Genomic DNA, 16538 nt, shown 5'->3' on the forward strand with positions numbered 1-16538 from the left:
CTTCACAGATTTCTAGAGAACCACTTCAACACCAAGCTTCTTGACATAGCTTTGATACCAATTGTAGATTGAATTGAAATAGAACAAATGAAAGACAAAAAATAAAATCATAAACAGAAGAACATAGAAAATTATAGTGGTTCGCCCATAGGCTACATCCACTCTCAAAGCAGGGGATTCTCTATTATAAATCAATTTCTATACTTACAACCACAACACACAATGCATTTACCAATAATGGTATATATCACTAGTCTCCAAAGAAAAAACCAAGAATAAAGAGCAACACATGGAGGAAGATGAAGCGATGAACAAAATATGAAGCGATGAATGAAAGATAAAGAGACAATGGTTTAGGAATATGAAGCGATTAGGCTTCACATCATTAATAGTAAGTCCATATATTAAAAATATCCTTTCTTATATTACAATGGTCTATCCCAATAAATTCCAAATCCTAGATGGGAAGAGTGAAGAAGGTGTAAGTTCGTTTTGTAGGCTACTGGGTGATGCCTCTATTTCAATTTTTATGGTGAGAAATTTTATCAAAATATAGAAATTATAAATTTTAATTACTTTTGTAGACACCTAAAAGTTGCACAACAAATTAAGTGAATTTTATTCATTTAATTATCTATAATTCTTCCAATTAATTAAATTAAGATTTAATTAATATCCCTATTCTTCTAACTAGCCTATTAATAAAATTAAAGATTTGATTAATATTTCCCTTTTTCTATCTAAGTCATTTAATTAAATTTACATTTTATTAAATATCCCCCCCCTCTAGCCATTTTAATTAAATTCACATTTAATTAAAAATCTCCATTTATCCCCTTTCCCCTTTTAATTAAATCCATAATTAATTAAAAACCCCCTTTGCAAATAAATAAATCAAAATTTATTTATAAATCCCCCCACTTGCGAAAATTCAAAATTCACATTTAAATAAATCAATATTTATTTAAATCAATCAAATGCAAGTTGCAACCAATAATTGAAATAAATCAATTTTATTTTAAATAAATCCTATTCTCCCTCACCCACTTGCAAAATCCTACATCTCCCACTTGCCTCTTAATTATCCTTCTAGAAGCTTTCTAATCCATCCTAATCATGTCTAATCTCTTGATCATGTCCTTTCCCTAAATTTGAGGATGTCACTCTCAAGTTTGGAAAAAAGTCTTCTACATGCATTAAAGACTTCATTTCTTCAACAAGTTAACTTGTTGAGCTCCCCAAATTTGGAAGGACTCTTACAAATTTGTCCCCCAAAGTCCTATTAACCATTAATGATTAATTCAACCTCCCCTCATGGTTAGAGACTTTCTCTCTAACTTAACCCTCATCTAACTCAAGGATCTCATCAAGCATTCATGGCTTTGACCCTAGTTATCCTATTAACCCTTGCACAAGAGTTTACCCCTTGGGTAAAGGCTTTATCCATTGGCTATCCACTAACCCAACAATAACCTTACCTCCTAAGGTAACCACCATGTCTCCTTAGGCATTTAATACCTCTTACATCTCCTTTCAAGCCCTCTCAAGATGACATTTGTCAACTTGGGATTGGATTGAATCCCTCGCATGGATTGATAACTTTCAATCCTAGCCTTTGTTAAGATTGTTCAATCTCAACCACCCATTTCTCTATTTTCCTTATAAATAGAGCCCATTCCTTCTTCAAAAGAATCCAATCTCTTTGTGCATCTAAATTATAATCATTTTGCATGTTAAGGAGCTCATTCAAGTTATCTTCAAGCATTAGCATCAACATTATAGCATTTAGCATCTGCATCATGTTTGAGGACATCATCTAGTTTAAATGCATATCTTTTCATACTTAACTAACTCATCTAGTATCATTTAATCTTTAATTTGGAATCAATCTAGTTTCATTATCTTCATCATCTTGAGCATTTAGTCTTGCATGTTGCATCCTAACTCTCATCCATCATCTTAGTATTCATTAGGACCTTAGTTGTATCCATTTTGATCCTAGAATCATTTAGATCTCGTTCTCTAGGTTGTCATCCAAGAGATCAAGTGCTCTTCCAAGTGAGGGCCACCTTGAATCTTGAGGATCTTTAAAAATAGAGGAGCATGAAACAATTTTAAAGAGTTTAGATTCACTAACTTGTTTTATTGATTTCTAACCTCTAATGCAATGTTCCATGTGTGTGTTTGAGTTAGTTTCCTTGCATGCAGGTTGATCCCACATTTCCAACATACAACTTTAAGCAATACAAATTTAACTATAAAAAATTTCATTTACAATAAAATAAATATATATACATGGTTTTGGGGGGTTGTTGCTTTGATAGGTTTTTTTGTTTGCCTATCTAACTTTGTTTTATTTGGGACTTGCACCCCTGTTCTTTCTTTCGCCTACTATGAACTGTTGTATTAAGAGTCTAGCACCCTCATTTTACTGCTTTCTTAATAAAAAACAATGTGAAAAAATTGAGATATTACTCTAACTGATCTATGTAATTGCAAATTATATTATCTAATACATTAAGAATTTGTAATAGAGAATCTAAAATTAAAAGAAAGGTCCACGTGCCATCAAATTCTAAGCACTCCAATGTATCCTCCTCGATTTGTGCAACAGAAATAGAAAGCATATGGACTCGAATCAAGCAGTCATAAATGGTTGCTAACTACTACTTAGCAACCTGCTACTTCTTCTGTAAATTAGTGAAGATTTTTTAGTTAGTTTCTTTTCTAAATGTTTATAGATGAAGAACAGCAGAAGTTAATGACGGTGAAGGGTGGCATGCATACACTATATAAGAAAATGCGAATACCCGTGAGAAGATAAAGGGTTGCTTTATTCATTCAGTTTTGGGTTAAATGAAGAACTTGAATTTGTGTAAGAGTCAATTAATGCTTTTGTAGCAGTAGCATTATCACAACAGTGGTATGCAAAAGATTCAGCCTCTGCCATATAGTGATACTTGCCCCTTCTTTGTAGGGTTCGCCAAACTAATTATGATATTATTGGAACCAATAAATTTATTGAATATGCACAAAGACAACGGCTTCACATATCACCCACGTTGTGATACTGCTGCTGCTCAGAAAGCATTAACGGATTTCACAAATTTAAGTTCCCATAGGCAACCATGGACTCTAAGGAAGATAAGAATTCAGTAGTCATTTTTGTTTCACATTCTAAGTTATTTTTGATTATGCAATCAATATAATTCTTTATGTATAAATAACTTCTTAATATTAATTTTATTGTTGTACTTTCGAATACAATTTTTATCATATTTATGATGTTTAGCATTTAACAAGATTTTATCTTTTATATATTCATTTAGAACCGTTCAATTTCATTAATAGACCAAAGACTTATTCTCAATTATATAATAATTAATTAAAATATAAATTTTGAAAATAAACTATTGGATTTAAAATTCAAGTAGAACACATTTTTTGGAAGTGATTTTTCAATTTATTTTGTTTTTCATGTAGAATGCATTTTTTCATTAATAAGTTTCCTAATTTTTTGAATTCACTTAACTTGGTTGATGATTATTAGTTTTATGGTTGATATGTCATGAATTTTAGTAGTTCATTTGACACACATTTTCTTGAAGGTGACATGTGAGCCATCTATGTAAAAAATGCATCTAATGGTGAAACTAACAAGAGGCGTAACATTTATACTTACTATTGACTCGTGACATGTTACAAGATATTCAAGTAATGAAACTGATTTAAGTAAATTGGGATATAGGGTCTCAACCCTAGATGTATGTCATGTTATTCTTATTATCAATCTTTATATAAAAATAAATCCCATTCCAAAGAGCTAAATTAATGAGTTTTGTTTTTAGTTTCACTCCTTTTATTCACACATCTTTTTGTCCATTAAATATTTTTGATGGTTCAAAATGATTTTATTGTTAGTTTCAAAACCTTTAATTCCTTGACATTTTTCCTAAAAAATTCTCATATTCTAACTTCAATCTCTCTCCTCTATATCCAACACATAGTGTATAGGGAAAATTAGAGTATCCTACTTAATAATATAATCATCCATTGAGTTTGTATTGATGTAATATAATTGTTGTCTCTTTAGTTTTAGTCCTTTCTTTTAAAATTAATTTTCTATTGATCTAAAGTTTTGATTAGATTAGCATGGGAAGGGCCTGGACCCATTACATAACCACCATCAAGACAAACTAAATGTGAGATTGACAATAAAACAAAAAAATAGAATTCTTAGAACTAAACAACAATCATTTTTATTCCCAATTTTATAATATGTTAATTTTATATAATTGATAAAAATAATAATATGAAACAAATATTCATATAATTAAAACTTGATGAACGGTGCTCTACTATTTTGACCATGCTCTAATATTTTATATGCTCTAATATTTTATATGTGATTTATTATGCAATTTAAAGTGTTAAATGATCTTTTTCTTGGATCATGTAGCACACAAGATCAAGAGTGCAAATTCTTTGTTTACCCTTACCAACCACCACTAGCTATGAAATTATATCATATATTCAACCTTTTTCTAAGAACTAGCATGTGTTATTAGAGTATGAGAATAAGTATATATTTATAGGGAGTATATTGCTCAAAAATTTTGTTATCTATGAATATAAAAAGGCAAAGTGGTGTTCGTAAATTTCTTTCATAGTCAGCAAATTAGAATTGGGTTCTCCCTATTTCATGATATGAATTGATATGATATCCCACTAATATGAATATCATCTCATGTGATTATTAATGACACAAGGGCCAAGAAAGAGCTGAGCTCAACAGAAGCTAAGCAACTATGGCTATACTAGACGGAGTAGGATTATTATCATCTGACTCTCTGAACAGCAACTAATATGAATTGAATAAATGCGAACAGGAGAAATGACAAATGACACTCAATGAAATTTTTACTGATGATTCGTATTCAATTTGGAAATCAATGTTTGCCAAGAATGCTGGATAGCCTAATAACAGTTTTAAATTTGGAAATTAATGTTTGCCACGCAGATTGACGTTACAAAGTCTGATATCCATCAGTATTATCATCATATCATTCCCTAGTAGTGGGCGTTTATGCTATAAGATTCTCCACCAAGATATTATCATTACTTTCAATAGTTTTCTGAGCCGTGTCCCAATGTGTCAGCCTCCATGCTAACTATAGTGCCCGTGTCTTTCTCATCTGACTATATCTTTGCTGCTCCGCAGAATCCTCATTTTGAAAAAGTCTAGTTTTGTTTGCAGGCTGTTCAAAAAAATTCTCCAATCTTTCCTTTTTCATATTTACTACTACTTAGCGAACTGCTACTTCTTCCGTAAATTTGTAAGAGTTTTTAGTTTGTGTAAGTAGGAGAGAAATACTATAATGGCGGACAAGGGTAGCATGGGTCGAGCATGCGCAGCATGCAAATACCAGAGAAGAAAATGCTCGGCTGAGTGCCCGCTGGTGCCCTATTTTCCACCGGATCAGCCAAAACAGTTCCTGAATGCTCACAAACTGTTCGGAGTGAGCAACATTTTGCGTATACTGAAACAAGTGAATGATACCCAAAAGAGCGACGCCATGAAAACTATCATTTACCAGGCAAATGCCCGTGAGAGGGACCCTGTTTATGGGTGCTTTGGCATTATTGTTATGTTGCAAACACAGATCGAAAGCTTGAAAGAAGAATTGGGTTTTGTGAGGAGGCAGGTAATGCTTGCAGAACAGCAACAATATCATAACAGTTGTGGGCAACAGATTCAGCCTGTTGAAGGCCCTGAGTCTCTGTCTCATGATCAGCCTGCCTCCACACCAGCTTGGATTTACCCTAATGTTCAGGGTTCTTCTTATGATGGACAGCAGTTTTATCGGCAAACTGATTATGATATTAACAGACCCAATGATGTTTTTGAATATGAACAAACGCAGCAGGTCTACAGCGAGTCCAAGGAGGGACATGAATCCAGGTATGCCATCTTTCTGTAGCTGAAGTTGAGGGAAATGGTTTTTCAGGATGTTTTTGAATATTAAAGGTTGTAACAGTCAAAATAATTTAGTGAGTTTTAAAAATGCTGTTGAGAGTTTGAATTTAAAACTATTGGATAGTTGGAACTCAAGTAGAAATTTTTTTTCAGAAGTGATTTTTTCTTTTCAGATATTTTGAATTCACTAAATGCTGTTGGTGATTATTAATTTTATAATTTAATTTATCATGGATTTCTTATTAGCAGTCTTTCGAATATAAAATATATTTTAAAAGCTTAATCAATAGATCATACAGTTTCTAATTTCACTCCTTTCATTCATAATCTTTTGATAGCATAAATAGTATGATGCATTGAATAGTAGTGATGTTTCAAGTGAAATTAGATGTAAATTTTATAATGCATTGTATATTATTGAGGGTTCAAGTGAAACTAGTATTATCTGATATCACTGCATGGCTATCCTCTCATCTTGTTTAAAAACAGTGCTAGTTAAATCTAATTAAACTTTTTTCATTCATACATATTTTGATAGAGACACAAATATTATGATGCATTGAATATTAGTGATGGTTTAAGTGAAATTACAGGTAAATTTTATAATGCATTGAATATTACTGATAGTTCAAGTTGGAAATTAGAGATAAATTTGATAATGCATTGATTTTTTATGGTTCAAGTGAAACTAGTATTAGATAGTAAATTAGAGATAAATTTAATAATGCATTGAATATTATTGATGGTTCAAGTGAAACTAGTATTAGATTATATCACTTTTGTATTAATGTTATGTTCTTATCTTGTTTATAAACATGCTTAGACGAATTGATACAAAAGATAGTGAATTCAGCACTAGTCAATCAACATATGTTGCACCACTTACAAGGAAAGAAACCGTAGACCATCTTCAAAAATTGCTGCACTCAACATATGAAGTAAGTTTTTCGAAATTAGTACAAAACTTCTATTACCATACATATGAAATTTTTTTTTTTACCAAATTGTTTTTAATTTATTAACATTATTTTCATAGGTATATGGGGTTTTGAGAGTTGCAAATCCTTTTTCAGTACCCTTCCAACGTAGTTGTGGAAGATGCAATTACACCACTTATAACTTTGGTACACTAAAATATGACATTGGTCACTGCAACAAGTGCAATGAAAACACAGCTTACACATATACGCATTCTCTAAAATGCATTTTAACTAGTGACAACAAGAACAATTTGGAATGTATTCTTGAGAAAGACATGTTCAATCGTCTACTTCCACAACTTGAACAAATCACTTATGAAGATTATATACGAGGTAAAGTCGAAATAGTTTTCGTTATCCGTGGTTTACAAAAGGAAGGAAATTATACACTGGATCAAAATAATGTCATCATCAATTTGGAAGAGAATCACATACCTCTAACTGATTCTTCAAGTCAGGTAAAAAAGTTCTACTTTTACATTCAAAATTTTCATAATTCTCTCTATTTAAATGTATTCTAATAATTTTGCTACCCTTGCAGATGACTCAACTTTAATTGATTTCCACCAAAGGATCTCTTTTGTGAAGAAATGCATCAAAACATTGTACATATGATATACTTGTTAGTTTCACTTTGGAGATTATATTTAATTTTGATCTTAAAGTACTCTAAAATTTCAAACATCAATATTGCTCTTTTATTTATTACTGTTCTATCTGGTTTCATTTTCTGTTAATCTTTTGTTTTAGCGATCCATTTATACACTACCTGAACCTGAAGTATTTGTATTCATGTTCTAAATTCTATCAGTTAAAGACTCAAAACTGATATTCTGGTTAAGAAGTGTTTTCTATTTGTGTCTTTATATAATAATTTTTTCTGTTTGATTCCTTTGGTTCAACACTTAATATGTCAACTTTATAATTCAAACAATAGTCTCTGTGAGTACATGTGTACTTTTACCTTGTATGATTTTATATTATACAACTCAAATGAGATTATATTAATTGTGGAGGCAAAGGACTTCATATCAATGTAAATATCTGCTTGATATTACAATTTACTATCATTTCTTGTGCACTTTTTCTGTGGACCTGCCTAATAGTAGCATGAAAGATGCACCTCTATGGTTCTCACAAGAGTTATTGCTAAAAATCTTTCAGAACAAATTGTAGGAAAAACATTACCAGAGATTATGCTTTCTCTACACTAGAGTATATGAAACATACCGTGTCAATGACATAACTGAAGACAAGTGTATCTTAGGCTGCCACACCGTTGTGAGAAACAAGGTTATTGCATTGCCAGCCATCCGTGAAAGACGCAGAAGCATCAATACAACAGAAGTTAAACTTAACCGCTGACGGTTAAAAAAATGATTTTTGTTTTGATGATGATGCTATCTTCTATTTGTTCTGTGGGTTTTTAGACTTTCCCTCCGTTTTGAAGTTAAACTGAAGTTTCTTTTATTTTAAAAATTTATTTGAGTACTAGGAGGCATGATTTCTGTTTGTTCTCTCAGTACATTTATTCTGATTACTTTCCCATCCCTCAAAATACAATATTGTTTATTTATTTTTTCAATAAAATTAAAAATATCAATCATTCACACACACATATATATATATATAATTCGTTTCTTATCTGCAATTTTTAAATCTTTCGTTTGTTACGTTTCAGTTTTCAATTTTCGTTTCTTGTTTCTCATAGTGTAAGTCTATGGAAATGTCTATACAGTCTTTAAGATACACCAATTCATAAATTTATTCTTATATATTATAACTTATATATTAATACATCTTAAGAACTAAATAGCTTTTTCCCATTGTTCTAATCACACCAAGAAATTTAACTGCTATAAAAAAAACTAAAATAAAAATTAATGCACTATACACACTCTCTGGCATCTTTTTGTTAGATGTATTGAAGACATCAATTCTCGTATTAATCTTCTCACAGCTATAAGGGATAATGCATCTCTAATCACATTTACTTATTCTAATTGAAATTTTCGAATTCATTAGGTGGCTTAGACTTTAATGTCATGTTGTTCACTCAATCACTTAATTGTCGTATTTTATAAATAATTAGTAGCAATTAATAGAAAATTATTAAATTGGATTAAATAATTGAGAGTTATGAGCATCTATAATTGGCAATTTTTTTAAAATTAGGTCAATGAATTAGCTTTATTTAAGATGAACATTTATGGGAAAACTAGCCCAAACCATACCACAACCCAACTTCTACATATTATAAAAACCAGCCTATTAACAGGTTGCACCATTGACTCATAACTCCTAAATAGAGATAATCAAAGACCAACACTATTGACAGAAACACACGGAGCTCATGAATGAGCAAGACAACAATAGAACAACTAGCATCCAACTCAGGATTTGGCTCCAGATTTGCCATGGGAGCAAAGATGCATGTTGAAATAACCTCATTTTGCTTCCTCTTTCTATTCGCTACTGTTCAATTTCCTTCTGAGTCCCTATCTCCCTGACCTCCAACCGCTACCCTAGTGGCATTTCTTCACCTTCCAACGATAAAATTTCTAACTATTCCCTTAAATGGTGGCAAAACAGTCTTAGTATGATCCCACCCAGTAGGTTGGGGAGCATCTGCAGCCCTTGATTTTGTCTGAGATTTACCTGGTGAAAGCTTATGAATTTCTTCCCTTGATGGTTTCTCAGCAGTATTGTGTTGGCTTCTCCATCCACCCTTTGACTCTTTTGAAAGTATTGTGTTAGATTCTGCATCCACCCTTTGACTCCTCCTTTTCAAAAGAGTAATGGTGGGGTAGCCTTATTGTCATGCCTTTGTTTCACAGATTGAGCCGCAACATGTCCAGTATTATAACATCTGCGACAACGAAATGAAATACCCTCATAATCTATAATGTGATTCCAACACCCAAACTTGGTATTAAGGGAGATCTCACTAGAGATCCTTAGATATGTTGATGTCCACCAAAATGCGAGTGCAAGAATCCAACCAAAACTACAAAAGAAGATTTGGCAATCTTACCCAGATTAATACTGCAGTGAAAGTTTCAGTGATTGGATCAAATAATGGGTGCCAGGGTTTCAACATAAGCAAATGCTCGTTGCAATCCCATTAGTAATCACACAAAATGGTGTGGCAATCCGCAACCTTGTCGAAAACCACAATAAAGAATCTCCAAGCACGGGTAGATTTGAACATCACCAGTCAGAATGGTACGCCAGGTATCCGAGATCCATTGTTGCAATACTACCAAACTCAACCAATACCCTTTGAATCTTCCAATCAAACCATGTTTAGAAAAAAATGTCGCATTTTCATTCATTTCCTGTAAAATTTCATTGCCTAGGTCAAACTTCAGGGCATTTCTAGTAGGTTGGATTATAGGATATGCATAATGAAAGGGCCTCCCGCCAGTCCATGAATGGTCTGACCATGCATTAGCACCATATTGGTCATCGGGATGCCCTCTACCATTATCACCATTTGCAGGAAGTTGAACAACCTTAGGAGGGAGCTGTCGCTCGGCAATAGCCTTACAAGGCCTAGCAGGAGGCAGCGGGAGAATATTTGACTTAACCCTATCCAAGCTGGATTAGCGGCTAATCCAGCTTCAAAATGGCTGACTAATCTTTTTGTTATATACACAACTGGAAAATGAAAGACACAGCAAGAACTATCGAGATTTATAATTTTCCACTTGTTATACGATTTAATCGTGATGTTTTTTTAAGATTAGCTACCACCATCAAGGCTCGTGATAGACCCCATCAACCCTAGAGCAGGTTGGTCCTTCAGAGTTTGTCACCCCAAACGAAGGACCAGAAAGGCCATCAGAGGGATGACGCTGGTCTGCAACCAAACCTCCGTGATCAACACCATCACGCTGTGTTGGGACCGTATTGGAGCATCCCAGATTCAAAAGATGAAGCAAAATTGTGGCAGGAGCAGTCGCGGATAGATTAGGGGTGTCGCCGGAAGAAGCCCTAGTTGCGGCAAAATTTCGCAGAGGCGACATCACAAAGAACCTTGATAATCAATGACTTTAATTTTAAAAGCATCTATATTATAAATATATCTATGTTTTTAACTTATCTTGGTATATTATCACATAAATTTTCTATAGTGTGCACTCCGGTATTCTTAGATTTACTTAATTATTAGTACAAGTAACATTAAGGATTTAATTGGGGTAGGGGTTAGGTATAAAGTTAAATTGGAGTTAGAGTTAAGGATCAATTAGACTTATAGGTAAAACTTTTAATTTAGGGTTAGGGTTAAATTATGGTTATGATTCACTTTTAATTTAGGGTTAGGATTAAATTATGGTTATGATTCAAAAGGTTAGGAATACAATTCAATTAAGATTCTAGAGTTAAAATTGGAATTAGAAAAGGACTTTTATTAGAGTTAAAATAAGGTTAGAGTAAGGATTAAGATTAGTGTTCAATAGTACTCAATTAAATTTATGATTAACATTCAATTAGTATTATAGTTAGGGTTCAAATAAGATTACAACTTAATTAGGGTTAGGATTCTTACAAATCTAAACGAAAAGTACCACTACCTGGCACTTGTTTTCTTCTATTATTTGGATTGGTTCTATTTATGAATACCTCTACAGAACTAATACATCACTAAGGGAAAAGATTTCAAAGGTCAATCCTTAGAAAATATCAGCATTACAATCATGAGAATAAATGAGGGCTACAATTTTCAAGCATGCAAGTGTTAGAGTGATGTGATATAGAATTAGATTTCTTTTAGGTGCTCTCACTAAAATACATCTAGTATGATCCTTAAATGTAAAAGATTTTTGTTTGATTTTCCTTAATGATAATAAATGTAAATGAATATCTTTAAATCTAATTAGATAGAAATAAATTTCACAAACATATGTTTAATTAGCTATATCTAAGAAATTAATACAAAAAATTTAACATAATTTAAGTTTCATGGCCTAGGTGTGGGATGGATTTCATGTTTATTACATTGACCCAAGAAATAAATGATAGAAAATCTATAAAGATAAGTTTAGTGGTTACTATTACAAATAGATAATGTATGAAAGTACTCATAGATATGGATAAAGTAAGGTAATATATATTACTTTCCACTTTTCATTTAAACTGGCTGCCATCTTTTTCAATAGTAGAGGTTCTTAATGAAACACGACAAATAAGGGCCAATGCACTATTGTTAAGCTCATTTATTTTCATCATTTCTAGCAAAGGCCTTAAAATTTTGATTTGACTAAGGACTTGGTCCATGTTCATTGGTTTGTAGTTTGGCAAAGTATAATTGGAAATATCACTTGGAATGATAGTGACTGATTTATCCTTCTTTTTGGTTCAACCTTATTTAGATACATACACTCCAAATGTTATGAATATACTTTGATCATCCTTAAAAAACCTTTAACTTTAGCTTTGGGTCTAGGAAAAATAATATCTCTATATGGAAAATAGTTTTCTTTATCTTTGGTTTGGCTTCATTTTCTCTAGTTAAATTGTAGCCTCTTCATTCTTCTTCTTTTTTCTAAACAAAGAGGCTCCTTGGATTATCGACAATAGTTTTTTTTCATTTATTTCTCAATTTATAGTTACTCTTAACTTGGACAATTTATATAACTATTAAGGCTTGGATTTCTTTGTCTCAAGGTCTTCTCAACCTAAAGTTGGTGGCCTATTAGAATTAATATTGTGAATGTGGTGTGTCTTTTCTTCTTTACAAGAGATTTGTTAATGATAATAATATTTTGCATACATCATATCATCAATGTTTGATTCATGTCCATATGAATGAGATGATTAATGTTCATCAATATTGGATGACACAAGTTTCTTGACGTCATATTTACATTTTGGTTCTTATGATCTTCTCTTGCATCATGACCATTGTCATCAAATTCATCATAAGGGTCACCATAAGTCTCAAGTGATTGTGCTACCACTCATTGTAAACTATAATGAGGCATTTAAAATGTCAAAAATAAAAGATTTTTATCAACTTTATTCATATTATACTTCTTCAGGGGATCTAACAATTCTTTACTTGTTATTTCTTTCTGATTATTTTACATTATATGATATGTAGTGGTGTATGGTTGATTAGAAAACCTTGGCATTCTTTCTTGCCTTTCATGAATTTTTTCTTGAGTTAAACCCTTTTTGTTTTTAGCTACCTTATATAACTCAAATCTTTCAAGAAATTCATAACTTTATCTAATTTTTCATTTGATATAGGTGTTTGTTTTAACAAATCCTATACTAAATCTAAACTAGACTCATTAAATCCTTTGATAATGCTTGTAAATTTATTTATAATGATCTCAGGTCTATCTTGTCTCTATAATAATGTCTAAAAGTCTTCTAGAATTCAACCTAAGAGTAAATCGTTGCATGAAGTATTCCCTTCTACATTCTGTTGTTTTATCAACTAGGGATTGCATAGAAAACTTCATAAGGACACATTCATCCTCTATATCAAAATCATTGGTCAAAATCATAAATGACCTTAAGTGATATTCTTTGGAAAAAGGATCATACTCGAGAATTTGGCTAATGCAAATCTTACTTCAGTTGGAATAGGGTTGGTATATCTAGATATCCCAATAAAATAAAATTACGTATATATTCCTCCTTTTGTACATAGCATCGGTTTTGGGGTATTTCCATCTCAGGGGGGGAGTTTTGGGTAGATATCACTAAATTATTTTGACATGAAGTGCGAAAGATAACATGATAATTCCACCTAAAGTGGAGATGCTCCAACAAATCCTATGTGGTTCCCTAAGTAAGATTAAGTGATGTGTAATTATAACCTAAGTGAGAAATAACCAAGGTAAAAAACCTTAATTAAACCAACACACTAGCATATGATGTTCATATACTTCAGGAGATGGTTGTAGGGATATTACAATTCTTTAACATTTCTCTTATCTCAATCTACATATTTTTTAGTTTCTCCCTGGTAGTGCAAAGATGAATAGTTAGTAGTTTTGGTTGTATCATTGTTGAATGGGTCGATAGATTGAGTTCCTTCATTTATGGTTAATATTAATGTATCTTATTTTCTTTGGAGGATGTGTTGTGATATCTTTAGGTTTAGTTATTCCTTGAGTCATCTAGAACATTCTATTTGATTTTGCATGTGATTCAAGCTGACTTATGCTAGACTACATGTTTCATTTTAATTAATTTTGGAGCCAAGCTAATTGGTGTTTTGAGTTGTTGCAGAGAATATATAAAGAAAGAAAAATCATTTGTCATGTGAATCAATTATGTAAGATGGTGTAATGTGTGAAAAAAGGGGATTGCCACATCCCATATGTCAGATGTATTTTTTTTTAATAGCAATTCATGTTCATTTTATCTATTGTAATCTTCATGTATCTTTCTATTAGATAGTAATTCTCCTCGATAGGTCTATGTATCTTTTGTATATTTCTCAACAAGCCTCTCAAGGAGTGGTGAGTTTTCTTAAACTTGTTTCATTTATATTGTGAGATAGCTCTTAATGTGGTTTTCCCCTCATTGGATTTTTTGCGTAAAAATTTGGTGCTCTTGTGTGGTGCATGCTTTGTTTTATTTATTTATTTTTTCAAATATAATTTAATGATTAAATTGCTAGTGATTATTTAAGTTTAAGTAAATGCCAATTAACCCCCCCTCTCAACATTTTGATGTGTTCAACACCTTGCACATGTAGATTACATACCCTATGATAATACTACTTTTGAGATGCTTGAGTATATCACAAGTATTTCATGTCCTAATAGATTAGAGACTTGTCTCTCAGTTCTCACTCCTCATATTGAGATACCATTTCAATATTCATAACCTTCTATTCTTCTTGATTAGCTTGGAATTGGCTCATTCATAGTCTTCATTGATTCAATTTAGTAGGTTGATAGTTCCCTTTTGGTTTTATCTTTTTTTGATGACTTCTTGTTAGATATTGTAGGGTTTTTTTTTTAGTCACACATTGTAGATATTGGGGACATATTTGAGGATCTTCACTTCAACTTTGATAGAAAATTTAGCATTCATCACCAAATCTTCATTAGTTCCTTTTGAGGTTGTTCATCAAGTATTTTCATAATTATAGAATTGGTTTAGTTGATATGGAACATCTTGATTCAAACATGTGGAAAATTGAGCTATCTTCTATGGCACACATCATGAGGCTATTCCTTCCATCTCCTTTCATGGAGTTGCTTCTACCTTGGCCATTAGATCTATTTTTTCCTAAGCGGAGGAATGTTGTTTTTTGGTCTTGGATCATCTTCAATGTTTATCTTTGAGGATTCACCTTCATCACTAGAGCTTCTTCATTATGGGGGGATACATCATCTCTTCATTTTTCCACTATAGGGGGGATATTGTTTGTACTTATGTGATCAATTCAATACTTGGGGGAAAATTTAGAGTCCTTCATGCTTAGTACCTTTTCATTTCTTTTTCTCTCATTTGGAGAGGATTTTATCCCACTAGGTTTTTCTCCTATCCTCCATTTGTGTGTGTTGCATTGGTTTTTACATGGGTACTTGATTAGGCCTTCTTCTCAGGACCCATTCATGCTTTCATTCATTCTTTCATTCTATAGTGACATAAATTGTACACCCTTAATTAGGGTTGTCCAGTTTCATGCTTAGGTTAGCACCCACCTTAGTGTGTCCCATTGCATCTTGCATTTATAAGGATTCTTTAGGCATTTAATTATTAATTTAATTAAGTCTAAAAGTTCTCTCTCAACAATTCATATATTATAAAATTGGGCTCTTAACCCTAGGCACACCCTTTTCTATTTTATTTTAATTAATCCTAATAATGTCCTAATTTCAATCTTCAAATCATATTTTTTGCATATCTACACACCTTGTATTGACCTACCATGTTGGATTTGACTTTATAATCATGATATCTCATATCCCTAGAAAATTGGAAAAAAGTCGACCAGACTATAATGCTACCATTTTGGTCTCAATCGTTTCTCCCTGAATTTAGGGAGCTTAATTTGATGGTATTATAATGTTCAAATCCTTCTTTGTGTCAATTTTAATTGATAGAAAGTTAGTCTATTATCAAAATTAAATTTAGGGTTTCATATATATAGCCTTTTCTTTCTCTCATTAGAGGATCTAGAATCTAGAAATTGAAGGAGATCCTTGTGAAGTGAAAGTACAAGTTTTATGTGAAGACTACACTTATCAAATTCATCATTAATCAATTCTTTATCAAAAATTTCATCATTTGTGGAAGCTTTAGGAGATATTGAAGAATAATAAGGAGATCTCCGATTGTTGATTGGCTTGTACCTCTCCTTAGGGTTTGGTATGGTTTCATGTTATTTTCACATGTCTATTTGAGTTTCAGATCTACATATTAAAACATTTTCATATCTACATTATTTCTTTAGATCTACATTGCATTTGTGGTTTGGGTATGTATAATAATCAATCAATACTTTGAACTATCATTCTAATTAAGTATGATGATATTCATTTCTTATTAATATTTGATTGCCAATTATTTTGTAGTGTCATAAATTGTACTTCTTTAATTAATGA

The 16538-nt window shown here is 31.9% G+C and overlaps 1 protein-coding gene across 1 annotated transcript; it reads left to right on the forward strand.

Moving 5' to 3' along the window:
• Nucleotides 1–5334: 5334 nt before the first annotated feature.
• Nucleotides 5335–7756, forward strand: LOC131026874 (LOB domain-containing protein 7). The gene is made up of 4 exons (XM_057956880.2): nt 5335–5962; nt 6801–6915; nt 7014–7415; nt 7499–7756. The coding sequence occupies exons 1-4, from the start codon at nt 5379–5381 to the stop codon at nt 7511–7513; spliced, it is 1116 nt and encodes a 371-aa protein (XP_057812863.1). The 5' UTR covers nt 5335–5378; the 3' UTR covers nt 7514–7756.
• The last annotated feature ends 8782 nt before the right edge of the window (nt 7757–16538 follow it).

The sequence above is a fragment of the Cryptomeria japonica genome, chromosome 1 (genome assembly GCF_030272615.1).
Source record: "Cryptomeria japonica chromosome 1, Sugi_1.0, whole genome shotgun sequence".
Taxonomy (NCBI): Eukaryota; Viridiplantae; Streptophyta; class Pinopsida; order Cupressales; family Cupressaceae; genus Cryptomeria; species Cryptomeria japonica.